Below are 15,240 nucleotides of genomic sequence, written 5' to 3'. Positions count from 1 at the left end.
TGAGGTGGGTGAAGAGACTGTTTAATAGGTACAAACAAAAAGTTAGACAGAAGAAATAAGTTCTATTGTTTGATAGCACAGTAGAATGACTACAGTTAACAACAATACATATTTCAAAAGAGCTAGAAGATCTGAAATGTTCCCAACCTGAAGAAACAATAAACTTCAAAGTAATGAATATCCTAAATACCCTGATATGATCATTACATATTCTATCCATGTATAAAAACATCACATGTACCCCATAAGTATGTATAATTATTATGCATCAATAAAATTTTTTTTAAAAATTACTTTGGAGACAAGGTCAATTTTCAAACTTTTGCTTAGTTACTCTGATAAGCTTTTTTTTTTTTTTTTTTTTTTTTTTTTACAATTTTACTCTTTCTTAGCATCAGTTCTATCATGGGAGACTGACAGGGAAGAATCACAACATGTAAAAGCTACAAGAAACCCCTTACACAGTCCAGTGCTTACAACCTTTAAAACACATTAAAAGCTTGAGGAATTTGTTAACATGCAAATTCCCAGGCCTAACCACAGAGACACTGATTTAGATGATATGGGGTAGATCTCAGTAAAGCAGCCCAGGTGTTTTTGAAACAGATGGATCATGAACCAAACTTTAAGAAATAGCAATGTACTGCCTCACTTTTAGATTAAGAAATTTAAACTTAGAGAGTTTAGTGATTTTCCTGAGGCCATATAATTAGCTAGGGGCAAAGAAGACGTTACACTAGCAGCCTCCTATCAAGTACTCAAATCAGAGAATGATTTCAAAAATAAACACAAAAAGTAAAAGTTGTAAGAAAATTTAAGACAATATTAGTTGACTGCCTTTGTAAGCCATATTGACTTGATCTTCCAAAGAACTTCCAGTGAGTATAAATCTCTAAGATTCAGTTATCTGTTCTTCTGTGACATATAAGAGATACTCTATATTATATTATATTTATTTATTTATTTATCTGTCTCTCTCCATTGGACCACAAATTCACTAAAGGCAGGGATATGTTATTGCCTTGTACATCTCAAGGAGCACCAGAATATCTAATAAATAATAATCAATCCTCTTTTGTTTCTGTTAAACATGTCAATCTATCTATACTGGTAGGCCAATAAGTAAGAAATGTGAAAAAAAATTTTTTGTAAAATGAAATGAGACTACAAACTTGAATCCATAGTCAGAATACAGGAGTCCCACTCCTGGCTCTATCACTAATGAGATGTGTTTCCTTAGGCCAGGCACTTCACCATCTCTGGCTACTTTTTCACCAGCAAAATAAGGTTAAAACTACATCATTTCTCTTCCTGTAAAGCATGCTATTTTCTAACATATATCTCATGCTAAGAAAGAAAATAAGAGCAGAAAAAAAAAAGCAAAGACTTTAGAGTCACCAAGGCCTGATTTTGAAACTTGGTTCTGTGACAAACTACATAATGGGTCTTGCTCAAGTTACTTACCCTTACTCCATTAATAAACTGGGTATAATGTCTATCTCACATATATAAAGCACCAATCTCAGTACCTGGCACGCAGAAGGTACTCAACATGTTCCCTTCTCTAACAAAATTTAAACCAATCATTTATCCTCTAACAGGATATTCACTACTGTGGTAAATTTAAGCATTAAATGTGAATGGCAGGATACACTGTTAAATCTGCAGCAAAGATTAGAACAAAAAGATGGATGCTTTCTATCACAGCTAAGAAGAGTAAATTATTTGCCTCTACTGTAATCTCATTGTCTGTGACCTACTGCTGTCACAAACAGTGTAGGCAAGCAACTCAACTCTAACCCTGGCTTTAGTGAGACACACACCTCATAAACAGTGGGGACAAACAAAATCACACAGTTCCTGTCCTCCCACAAGGATCTGTTACTACCTCTGTAAATCTCTTCAGAGTCACTCCTATCTCTGTGCCAAATTCTAGAAATTACTATATTCTCTGCTGGGTGAATCTCTTCCTGATGAACTGGTTTTAGATCCCTTCTCTTGCATTTCTGTCAAACAACATATAATGCAAAAAATTAACTCCAAAGGCTTTGAAAGAATTTTTAAATACCTGGTGCCTCAAGAAGATTAGGCTCAACTAGGTGAAGGTAAAGGTTCTGTCAAATACTTTGGCTTTTCTAATGCCAATTCATGGCCCAGTTAGAACTGCTACCTACAAAGTTATGTGATAATGTATAATACATGTGAACAAAAAAGTACAAATTATTCTTTCACTGTATTAAATGTTGTATAAGAAGTTGTATAAAATCAACTAATATAATTACAAGAAATAATAAACTATTACAACTCAAATATTTTGAGTTAACAGTTTAAAGCAGATTCAATGTGATATGGCTATCCATGTAGTTCTTCATTTTAACAATTATCTCTCAAAAAGTAAAAGTTTGTTTTTTAAAAAAACTATGATCAATTTCTTTGCTTCATACTACAGATTTCCCAATTTGTTTAGAGATTAATCTAAATGTGTACAGCAAAAGAATGGCTGAAGTAATTTTTTAATCACAATTGCATTTCTTTTTTTTTTTTTTCTTTTCTTTTTTTGAGACAGGGTCTCACTTTGTCACCTAGGCTGGAGTGCAGTGGTGCAGTCTCGGCTTATTGCAGCCTCTGCCTCAAGGGCTCAAGCAATCCTCTCATCTCAGCCTCCCAAGTATAGGCACACGCCACTATATATGACTAATTCTTTATTTTTTTGTAGAGATGAAGTCTCACTATATTGCCCAGGCTGATCTTGAATTCCTAGGCTCAAGCGATCATCCTGCCTTAGCCTCCCAAAGTGCTGGGATTATAGGCATGAGCCATCATGCCCAACCTGTATTTCTTAATGTTCTACAAAAACAGTTCTGCTCATAAGCCTCAGGCACTCAATTATATTTTATCAAACAGCAATTCTGCTTTTTTTTTTTTTTTTTTTTTTTGAGACGGAATCTTGCTCTGTCGCTCAGGCTGAAGTGCAGTGGCACAATCTCAGCTCACTGCAACCTCCACCTTCCAGGTTCACGCCATCCTCCTGCTTCAGTCTCCTGAGCAGCTGGGACTACAGGTGCCCGCCATCACGCCTGGCTAATTTTTTGTATTTTTAGTAGAGATGGGGTTTCACCATGTTAGCCAGGATGGTCTTGATCTGCCTGCCTCGGCCTCCCAAAGTGCTGGGATTACAGGCATGAGCCACCACGCCTGGCCAATTCTGCTTCTTTTAATGATGATAAAGCTGATGATGTACAGTGTATTGCATGGGAATGTGTATTAACAAAAAAGTACAATATTAGTTCTATGGACATCTAGAACAGTCATAATGTGCACTCAATAAATATTCACTGAAAAAAATAAATCAAGCTTTTATTTTTTTTTTCAATATGTCTAATGTGCCCATAGGCTAGTTTTTAGGATTAACCAGTTTCATTAATGATTTATGACCTTGTAATTAAAAGTTTAGAAGAGACATAATTCAGCAACTCAATTTACAGTTTACTGGAACTTCATTTTACAGAATTAACCAAATGAATTTATTATGTATCATCTCTGTATGAAACTATAATTACTTACCTAAACATGCCTGTACAGATTTAAGATGAAGGTGCCACATATGCAGAATAGAGTTATTATTGCTGTCCTTCTCAATTACTACTAGAAAGAACTTTTCTGAAAATGGTGGTGGGCGGTATCCTATTATTCAAAGGAAAAGGATATTTAAATTAGTATGTTTTTATAGGGTTAAAAAAACACTTTTAAAAAGCTACCACCACCTCTTGATATGCATGGAAGTTGGGAAGAAAAGGCAAGAAAGACCTTTAGGAGGAGTTTTATATAATTTTTGTGCCAAAAGTTAGATAGCTATCAAGGACTAATGAAGTTACGTCAAAAGTACACAAAAGCTAATATGAAAGGATACCTACTGGTCAAAGAGGGGACACTTTGAGCATCAAAGAATAAAACTGAATACAATTTGTTAAAATATATTTATCCTATTACAAACTAGGAGTTTACACAAATACCAAAAGAGGCTACATAAAAAAGAAAGGAAAGGAAAGGAAAGCAGCAGAAGAAGAATGGAAGGAGGAGAGAAGGGAAGTAAGCGGGGTGCTGAGCATACAAAAGCTCAAGCCGGCCTCACAGGATGCCCCTGGAGTAACTGGGCCACTTACTCCTTATTTGGAGAACTGGCAATTAAAAGGAAATAATAAAATATTCAACCTGCTTTCTTGTATGAAAACAGCATTTAAAAAAACTTAAGTTGTGGGAGAAGGAGTAGTGGTAGGGTAAAGAAGAAATTTTGTAGAAATTTCACGCATTTTTTAAAGAAAAGACATTACTTGTATGTATAATTTTCCCTGTTGACAATTATAGTCTTCATAACTGAAAATGAGATCTATGCAGGATAATAAAAGCTTTCCTTAATAATGAAAACTCATAATGACAACTTATTGGCAATGAGCGCTGCTAGAGTTAAAATTGTGGCCTCTAACCATTTCCATTAAAAGAAACAGTTTGGCACTGCATGTTCTCACTCATAAGTGGGAGCTGAACAATGAGAACACATGGACACAGGGAGGGGAACATAACATATCGGGGCCTGTTGAGGAGTAGGGAGCTAGGGAGGGGAGAGCATTTGGAGAAACACCTAATGTAGATGATGGGTTGACGGGTGCAGCAAACTACCACGGCACGTGTATACCTATGTAACAAACCTGCATGTTCTGCACATGTATCCCAGAACTTAAAGTATAATAATAATTTTTTTAAAAGGAACAGTTTGGAAGGATGATTCCATTCTTGCAAAGGACAGCTACAAGATAAACCCAGGAAAATCTTGTGCCTGAAAGAAAGTAAACTATTACAATAATGAGGTTATGTCAAAAGGACTCAGGACCTACTTCAAATGGTACTTACTAGCCTAATATAGGAATATGTAGGCATTTAAAAAATGATTGCAACTGATTGAAATATCCTACATAGATAAAAATCCATTGAGTTATTTGAGTACTTCTCGTATGTATATTATTGTTCATTAAAGAGTTTTCTTAAAATGAGTTCATATTGATACCTAAAAGACAAAGAAATCCAAACAACAACAAATTCAACAGTAGTAGCTGGAGATAACCAGCGCACAGACTCCTCATTCTGAAACTGTCAATTAAATGGAAAGAATTAAGCACTTAAACCCTTTCCAAAAAGAACTGTTTTTCAAAGTAATCCACTGGCCCCAGTAGATAAAGAAATGCTTCTATTTACAGACGTTTCCCAACTAATAAATAAATGAGAACTGATAAAATTGGAAAATCATAATTTTTCAATCCTTAATGAACTAGTGTAAGATCAATAATATTCAATGGAAGAAGCCATGAGATAAAGACTGCTGTCAAACTATAATGACACCACCAATTGAATCTTCTGACTCTTAATATGACTAAAAGTGAAATATCTGAATATTATTTTTTTTCTGGTATGATACATATGAAGTACTGCATCACCTAGAATGTTGAACCCAGATCTAATCAAGTCTACAGAGCTAACTTGCACTTTACAGGAAATACAGTAGACAAGAAAAAGTTTAAACAACATCACAAGTAAGTAGTCAGAGAAACTCCTTTAAAAAAAAAACAACCTTGCCCTAGAACTAAAGGAGATAGAGACACAAAAAAACCTTTCAAAAAATCAATGAATCCAGGAACCGGTTTTTTGAAAAGATTAACAAAATAGATAGACCGCTAGCCAAACTAATAAAGAAAAAAAAAGAGAAGAATAAAACAGACACAATGAAAAATGATAAAGGGGATATCACCACTGATCCCACAGAAATACAAACTACCATCAGAGAATACTATAAACACCTCTATGCAAATAAACGAGAAAATCTAGAAGAAATGGATAAATTCCTAGACATATAAACCCTCCCAAGACTAAATCAGGAAGAATTGAAATCCCCAAATAGACCAATAACAAGTTCTGTAATTGAGGCAGTAATTAATAGCCTATCAACCAAGAAAAGCCCAGGACCAGACAGATTCACAGCCGAATTCTACCAGAGGTACAAAGATGAGCTGGTACCATTCCTTCTGAAACTATTCCAATCAATAGAAAAAGAGGGACTCCTCCCTAACTCATTTTATATGGCCAGCATCATCCTGATACCAAAACCTGGCAGAGACACAACAAAAAAAGAAAATTTCAGGCCAATATCCCTGATGAACATGGATGCAAAAATCCTCAATGAAATACTGGCAAACCAAATCCAGCAACACATCAAAAAGCTTATCCACCACGATCAAGTTGGCTTCATCCCTGGGATGCAAGGCTGGTTCAACATATGCAAATCAATAAATGTACTCCATCATGTAAACAGAACCAATGACAAAAACCACATGATTATCTCAACAAATACAGAAATGGCCTCTGATAAAACTCAACAGCCCCTCATGCTAAAACCTCTCAATAAACTAGGTATTAATGAAACTTATCTCAAAATAATAAGAGCTATTTATGACAAACCCACAGCCAATATCATACTGAATAGGCAAAAGTTGGAAGTATTCCCTTTGAAAACCAGCACAAGACCAGGATGCCCTATCTCACCACTCCTATTCAATATGGTATTGAAAGTTCTGGCCAGGGCAATCAGGCAAGAGAAAGCAATAAAGGGTATTCAAATAGGAAGAGAAGAAGTCAAATTGTCTCTGTTTGCAGATGACATGATTGTATATTTACAAAACCCAATCGTCTCAGCCCAAAATCTCCTTAAGCTGATAAGCACCTTCAGCAGTCTCAGGATACAAAATCAATGTGCAACAATCACAAGCATTCCTATACACCAATAACAGACAAACAGAGAGCCAAATCATGAGTGAACTCCCATTCACAATTGCTATAATGAGAATAAAATACCTAGGAATCCAACTTACAAGGGATGTGAGGGACCTCTTCAAGGAGAACTACAAACCACTGCTCAAGGAAATGAGAGGACATAAACAAATGGAAAAACATTCTATGCTCATGGATAAGAAAAATCAATATCGTGAAAAAGTAATTTATAGATTCAATGCTATCCCCATCAAGTTACCATTGACTTTCCTCACAGAATTAGAAAAAAAACTCTTTAAATTTCATATGGAACCAAAAAAAGAGCTCACATAGCCAAGACAATCCTAAGCAAAAAGAACAAAGCTGGAGGCATTATACTACCTGACTTCGAACTATACTGCAAGGCTACAGTAACCAAAACAGCATGCTACTGGTACCAAAACAGATATATAGACCAATGGAACAGAATAGAGGCCTCAGAAATAACACCACACATCTACCACCATCTGATCTTTTACAAACCTGACAAAAACAAGAAATGGGGAAAGGAGTCCCTATTTAATAAATGGTGTTGGGAAAACTGACTTGCCATATGCAGAAAACTGAAACTGGACTCCTTCCTTACACCTTATACAAAAATTAACTCAAGATGGATTGAAGACTTAAAACATCAGACCTAAAACCATAAAAACCCTAGAAGAAAACCTAGGCAATACCATTTAGGACATAGGCATGGACAAAGACTTCATGACTACAACACCAAAAGCAATGGCAACAAAAACTAAAGAGCTTCTGCACAGCAAAAGAAACTATCATCAGAGTAAACAGGCAACCTACAGAATGGGAGAAAATTTTTGCAATCTATCCACCTGACAAAGGGCTAATATCCAGAATCTATAAAGAACTTAAACAAATTTACAAGAAAAAAACAACCCCATCAAAAAGTGGGCAAAGGATATGAACAGACACTTCTCAAAAGAAGACATTTATGCGGCCAACAAACATATGAAAAAATGCTCATAACCACTGGTCATTAAAGAAATGCAAATCAAAACCACAATGAGATACCATCTCACGTCAGTTAGGATGGCAATCACTAAATAGTCAGGAAACAACAGATGCTGGAGAGGATGTGGAGAAATAGGAATGCTTTTACATTGTTGGTGGGAGTATAAATTAGTTCAACCATTGTGGAAAACAGTGTGGCAATCCCTCAAGGATCTAGAACCAGAAATACCATTTGACCCAGCCATCCCATTAGTGGGTATATACCCAAAGGATTATAAATCATTCTACTATAAAGACACATGCACATGTATGTTTATTGCGGCACTGTTCACAATAGCAAAGACTTGGAACCAACCCAAATGACCATCAATGATAGATTGGATAAAGAAAATGTGGCACATATACACCACGGAATACCATACAGCCATAAAAAAGGATCAGTTCATGTCCTTTGAAGGGACATGGATGAAGCTGGAAACCATCATTCTCAGCAAACTAACACAGGAACAGAAAACCAAACACTGCTTGTTCTCACTCATAAGTGGGAGTTGAACAATGAGAACATATGGACACAGGGAAGGGAACATCACACACCAGGGCCTGTCGGGGGGTGGGGGACCTAGGGAAGGGATAGCATTAGGAGAAATATCTAATGTAGATGATGGGTTCATGGGTGCAGCAAACCACCACAGCACGTGTTTACCTATATAACAAACCTGCACGTTCTGCACATGTATCCCAGAACTTAAAGCATAATAAAAAAATAATTAAAAAAAAAAAAAAACTTGGCCGGGCACGGTGGCTCAAGCCTGTAATCCCAGCACTTTGGGAGGCCGAGACGGGCGGATCACGAGGTCAGGAGATCGAGACCATCCTGGCTAACACAGTGAAACCCCGTCTCTACTAAAAAAAAAAATACAAAAAAATAGCCGGGCGAGGTGGCAGGCGCCTGTAGTCCCAGCTACTCAGGAGGCTGAGGCAGGAGAATGGTGGGAACCCGGGAGGCAGAGCTTGCAGTGAGCTGAGATCCGGCCACTGCACTCCAGCCTGGGCAACAGAGCGAGACTCCGTCTCACTCTGTTACAAAAAAAAAAAACTTTAAAAAAAAAAAAAAAAAAACCTTGCTCTAAAGTTAGTGGCATAATGAGGGTGTATATAAGGTATCACTTTAGATTAAAATACTCTTCTTAATAGACAGTGAAAACACAATATGTAAACCTTGTTTGGATATAGATTCAAACAAAAACACAAACAAAAACCTCAACTTTTTGACAATTCAATGAAAAATGGGAGTAGTTATTGCATGATTCTGAGGAATTTTATTATTTTATCAATTTGATAATAGCAAATATGTAAGGGAGTTATTTTTAGAAATGCATATGGAAGTGAAACAACACTGCAGGTGGATTTGCTTTAAAATATTTCAGGGGGGGCCAGGCACGGTGGCTCACACCTGTAATCCCAGCACTTTGGGAGCCAAGGCGGGCTGATCACTTGAGGTCAGGAAAGACCAACCTGGCCAACGGAGTAAAACTCCGACTCTAGTAATAACACAAAAAAATTAGCCAGGTGTGGTGGCACACGCCTGTAATCCCAGCGGCTTGGGAGGCTGAGGCAGGAGAATTGCTTGAACCTGGGAGGTGGAGGTTACGGTAAGCTGAGATGATGCCACTGCACTCCAGCCTGGGCAATAGAGCAAGACTCTGTCTCGGGGGAACAAAAAAATTTCAGGGGGGAAAAAGAAAGAAAAATTGTGTAGACAAAGCAAGTGTGATAAAATCTTTAACCTACATTATAATTCAAATATGGAGGTTCACTTAATTATGCACTTAATTTTGTCTATTTTTGGCATTTTTCTTAACTAAGAGAGTAATAAACTTTTAATTAAAACTTAGAAAGTACAAAATAAAGCAGAAGCAGAGAAGAAGAGAAACCTACACAAGTCCTTTAAGAACACAGCTATAAAATCAGGAAGAAAGAGAAACTTCACACAAAAACTAAAGGAAAACCAAGAAAGCATTGAGGAAATCTTTTGGCCTGATTTAGCAGTGGCATAACAAATACCAAAAGCGAGAAATAAAGAAAATTTTTAATGCAAGTCAATTAAAATATTATAAAGAAAAGTACCAACTTTATATAAGCATTGAATTCTGGTAAGTTGGCATATCTTTCCTGTTAGAAATAACATGATAAATGGCAGCTACATTTGTTGGAAACCATATTAAAAAGATTAACCCAGGCAAAGGTAAGATACTACAGAAAAGTAAATTTTAAATCTGTAAAGAAGTACTGCTGTTATAATGATAGTGAAATAAAGCTGAACATAATTGAATAACATAAATAAGAAAAGTTTTGTGTATGAAGAAAGAGATATGAAAGAAAAACAAGTTACTAGTCTGGCGAGTGAAAAGATGTTTGAGCTAAGCTTCTTAGAATACAGGACCTCAATCTGATTTTCCACTAAAGCAAAGGAAATTATCTGCACAAATTACATAGAAACAGTTTCCTTAGATGCTATACATAATTTTGTGATGAAAACTACACTAAGAAAATTAAATATGTCCATCTGGATATTCACAATTTGTAACCAAATGAAATTAATTATCTAAAACCCTTTGTAAACTAAATATTAACACAGACACTTAATTCTTAAAGACATGGCTTTTCAAATAGAACATGTTAGTTTTATAATTATGAAGTTATATATATATACACACAATTTTATTTGCCAATTTAAAAAACTTAAACATAGTTTAATGTCTGAAGGTAACATTTTAAGCTAAGTTATAAAGCTTAAACTAAACATCATATTGTTTGTTTTGAAAGGGTTAAACTACTTACTTTCACAAAAAGGAAAAAATACCACACTTCAAAGGGGAAAACTGTGAGACGGTACCTTGCATTCACTATTTCCATGAGGTTTCTACTGTCCCACACAACATGATACCTTATATCTGAAGCAATTTACTGACAATTTTTTAAAACCTATAATAAAATTAACTGTTTTCCTTGAGATACCAAATGGAACTACCAATCAAAATAATTTACTTACAGAGTTGAATAATTAAACTTACTTTTTAAAACAAATTAAGGTTCATAGACACCATTTCTTGGCAAAAGTCTGTATCACCAGTGAACTGTCTTGCAAAATGTAATGTTCACCCACATGCCCTCTTCATCTACAAGCAAGCAATTTTGACAGAACTAACTGGTGTATCTGTCAAAAATTATGAGAGTGATAACTTTTGAAGATCCATACTCAATGAAAGCTTAGAGATCTTTTTTTTAGCATGAAGGTAAACAAATGCAGACTATTTTTTTAAAGTACCTTGTGATGGCTGAAAAAATATTTCTGTTTCCTTTTTCTCCATATCTTCTTTATGTGGTTTATATCCTATAATGAAGTCTTCTTGAAACACATGAAGCAACTGTGTATTTGAGCCACACTACAAATATGAAAAAAAATGAAGAGGTTTTATCTTTGAAATTCTCTGTCTCCCATCTCCCATCCATCACCTCCCCAATGCTAATGCAGAAGATATATATCTAACAGTTTCTATTCTTTAACTACTACTAATTAGAAAGAAAAAAAGCAACAGAAAAAAATCATTAAAACTATCCTGGTCAGAGAAAAATTACTTTCAAAGATGTCACAGCCAATAGCAGAATAGAAGAACTCTAGCAGAAACAAATCAACTGGTTTGCTTCTCAAAAAAACAAAAACAAAAAAGAAGCTACAAAAACCCAAATTTAAAGAGCAGTTAAGCAACCTTCACCACTTTGAGCCTGAAAGCATCAGATTCACAACTGACTGGGGAGGGCTGCACTAACTATGTAAGACACACTAGACTACTACACAACTTGTAGTTTTTTCAATTCCACCAGAGAACCAAAAAACAAAACAAAACCCAGAAAGCTCCTCAAAGTATCCCAACAGCTCTGTCTAGTGGGAATTACGAGGGATCCTGTAACAGCCAGCAGGAGGATACATCTCTAGAGAATTAAACTCACACATAAGTAACTAGAACCCCTCAAAGGATGGATGAAACATCACTGTCAACTGCTATGCTCCATGACCACGTTTTAAGACTGTCACGAATGGCTACTTAGAACCTTAATGTGAACCGAAGTTCAAGGAAAGGCTACATCCAAACAAAAGCTTATTTTGGAAGTGTATTAAGACAATCAGATGGCACCCCCAGAGATTTCAAGAAAGGGAAGTAGCTATGATTATCTTGACATTTGATGAGGAGTCAATAATCTTATAAAGGAAAGCCTGCCTCTTTACATAATAGAAAGAAATAAAAGGATTACAATATTTGGTTGGGCCACACAATTTTATGAAAGTTATAGGGCATTTTGTGTTTCTATAGGTAGAAACATTAAAAATCTCTTCACATTCATTGTCTAGGAGGTCACCTTCCCAAGGGACAAAGAATAAATGAAAGTAAAGAGAAGGGTGATACCTTTATGGATATAGAAATCATACAACACACTGGGAACAAACCTAGAAAGAACTTTAAACTTTGTCATTCATTATTGCTTACAGTTTACCAGGCCTTCTGTTAAAAATAGCCACAAGGAGCAGTGGAGAAAATGTTGAGCAAATATGAAGTAAAAAGACTGCTTTGTGAGAGCAGGCTATATTAATATCCCATGGTAATCAGTGCAAAGGAGGCTAAAGTAGGGGATGAATTTAACATCCAATCCATTAAAAATTAACTTATCTGTAGGAAGGAAGCCAACCCATGCTTCTACATCCCTATGGAGTAGAAAAAAGTAATCACAGGCTGAATCTGAAGAAAGGTGGGGCACTGGGGATTAAAAAGCATTTCCCAGGAGGTATTAGCAATATGGGTCTGGCAGCCCCAGTTCTGCTATCAAGAGATGATGTATTTTATCTATATTAGCAGAAATGACTAAATTTTCCCCAACAGAAAGTGCAAAACACCAAAGAAAATTTATGATGTAATTCTATACTTGCTTTTAACTACAGTTGGCTCTTTCTTCATTTCCTTGTTTAAAACTATTGGTAGCTTCCTTACCAAACTAAACCTTTTCACAATTGGAATTAATGTTAGTTCTATCCCTTAATACATAAACATAGTCCTAAAGAAACAAATATCCTGAGGGCTAAAATGGGTTTTACATCTCCCTGTAGGGAGAAGGGTTCTCCTTATTTCCTAGGTAGTAGCTAGGGAGGAATACTGACTACACAAAGGACCTGTTATTAAAAAGTATATGTTCACTTTGATCTGACTTTCACCTGCATTTTAAAGGACCTCATAAAAGTACCCAACATGGGGCCTAACAAGGCAAACACTCTGAAGCTGAGGTCACCCTCTACTGAGTTGAAAAGAGTAATAATATAAAACGAGAAACCACAACCCGATCCTCTATGCAGCTGCACTGTATTTTCTCAGCATTTCAAGAACAGGGTCATGGTTTCTCTAACTGAACCAAATTTCCTTTGTTACAAATACAATTCAACTGGAGAAGAATAATTCCTTTTTAAAAAATTTTTATTTAAATAGCTTTTGGGGTACAAGTGGCTTTCTTGTTACATGGATAAACTATATAGTAGTGAATTCTGAGATTTTAGTGTACCCATCACTCACGTAGTGTACACTGTACCTAACGTGGTTTTTTAAATCCCTAGTTCCATTTCCACCCTCCCGCTTCTGAGTCTCTGAAGTCCATTATATCGCTCTGTATGCCTTTGCATACTCATAGCTTAGCTCCCACTTTATAAGTGAGAATATATGGTTCTTGGTTTCCCAAGGAGAAAAATAATCCCTAAATCATTAGTAGATTTTCACTATGGGAATCAACTGAAGTTGTCTGCATTTAATAACAAACAAGAAAATTATTCTGAGAATGACATATATCATATACACATAAAACATCATGGGATAAAGTATATAGTATCACCAATTCACAAGCATGTTTTTACTTGGTTGGTTATTGCATCGAGTTCAATAATGCAGCCAGGTCGAGCAGTAGACTGTTGGCTCACAATATTAAACACTTCTCCAATAAGTTTCTGTAAATAAAAAACACAAAATGTTAATGGCCAACAACTTATAATCTATTGTCCATATGATACAGTATCTTGGACATTTAAGGCTCCCTCTAAATAGTCACTGATTGACAATGCAATGTGATACATTCAAAGAAATATTTCAACTTTCTATACTCATTCTCATGTTAACTCTAAAGTTAACTAAGCAGAGAGAAAACTCTATAGTGTTTACAAAAATAGCATATAACTTCAAGGCATCATATCTTCTTCATTTCTGCAGCCTTAAAGCCCAAGACAGACATGGCTAAAGATCTGGCCCAATGCCTGAGTGGTCTGCAGACATGCAATGACATTTAAAAGTACAACCCTGCCAGACTGAAGGTAAGGGCAATGGTTGAGAAGAAGTGGGATTGTGTCTTGGGATAAGGATGTAGGAACTAACACATGAAGCCTAACTTTGGAACCCCAAAGCCCAAAAACTTTCTGCTAAAAAGAACAGTCCTCCTCACCTATGTTCTAACTGACTTTCTCTTGCATAAAAACCTTTCAGTAACTTCATCTGAAACGGTTGCCTCAGAAAGAAATGCCCATTCTCCTCAGCACCCACCTTTACTACTTTTCACTACCTCAAAAAGGCCAATGAGAGGGGTTAGAGGCTAGCTTCGCCTAGATATAAGTACAAAGTAGGGGAGAAAACAGCCTTTATACTGGAGTTGTAGAAACTTTCTTATTTGTATCAGTAGGATTCCAGAGAGCATCTAAGAAAATGGATTCTAGGGTTATTAGATCAAAAGAAAAAAATATGTAGTTAGGTAGGGCTGAATTTATTGATATGGGTATGTTCACCCAAGATTCATGATTTAAAGTGTTAGCTCAGACATTTAGAAATGGTGTTAACAGGGCCAGGCGCGGTGGTTCATCCCTGTAATCCCAGCACTTTGAGAGGCCGAGGCAGGTGGATCACCTGAGATCAGGAGTTAGAGACCACCCTGGCCAACATGATGGAACCCCTCTCTATTAAAAATATAAAAATTAGTGGGGAGTGATGGAGGGCACCTATAATCCCAGCTGTTCAGGAGGCTGAGGCAAGTGAATCACCTGAACCTGGGAGGCGGAGGTTGCAGTGAGCCAAGATTGCGCCACTGCACTCCAGCCTGGGCGACAGGGTGAGACTCCATAAAAAAAAAAAAAAAAGAAAAAGAAATGGTGTTAACAGTCTGCTGGGTTTGTTCATTCAAATCTGGACTCAACTGTGGCCTATAGTTGGTGAGGTGAAAACAGTGAAATTTTTCTAGTACACCACAAAGCTTTGCTACTCAAAGTGTAGTCAATGGACCAGCAGTGACAGGAAGTTTTTTATGAATGCATACTTACTCCCTGAAACTAAGACATCT

The 15,240-nt window shown here is 36.3% G+C and overlaps 1 protein-coding gene across 6 annotated transcripts in view; it reads right to left on the bottom strand.

The window, feature by feature from the left end:
* DMXL2 (Dmx like 2) overlaps positions 1-15,240 on the bottom strand; it is a 174,068-nt gene that overhangs the window by 61,555 nt on the left and 97,273 nt on the right. For all 6 annotated transcript variants that reach the window (XR_004181290.1, XR_004181291.1, XM_031661417.1 and 3 more), the window contains exons 14-16: positions 13,778-13,867; positions 11,153-11,270; positions 3,565-3,684 (exon numbers count right to left, since the gene is read on the bottom strand). Coding sequence is in view for 4 of the 6 variants with exons in the window: in XM_031661417.1 (XP_031517277.1) it covers positions 3,565-3,684; positions 11,153-11,270; positions 13,778-13,867 (328 nt within the window). In the remaining 2 variants the exon portion in view is untranslated. The remainder of the gene's footprint in view (positions 1-3,564; positions 3,685-11,152; positions 11,271-13,777; positions 13,868-15,240) is intronic.

Source organism: Papio anubis, unplaced genomic scaffold, assembly GCF_008728515.1.
Source record: "Papio anubis isolate 15944 unplaced genomic scaffold, Panubis1.0 scaffold147, whole genome shotgun sequence".
NCBI classification, from domain to species: Eukaryota; Metazoa; Chordata; class Mammalia; order Primates; family Cercopithecidae; genus Papio; species Papio anubis.
The sequence above is the reverse complement of the archived record's forward strand: the minus strand, read 5'-3'. Positions and strand labels throughout refer to the sequence as shown.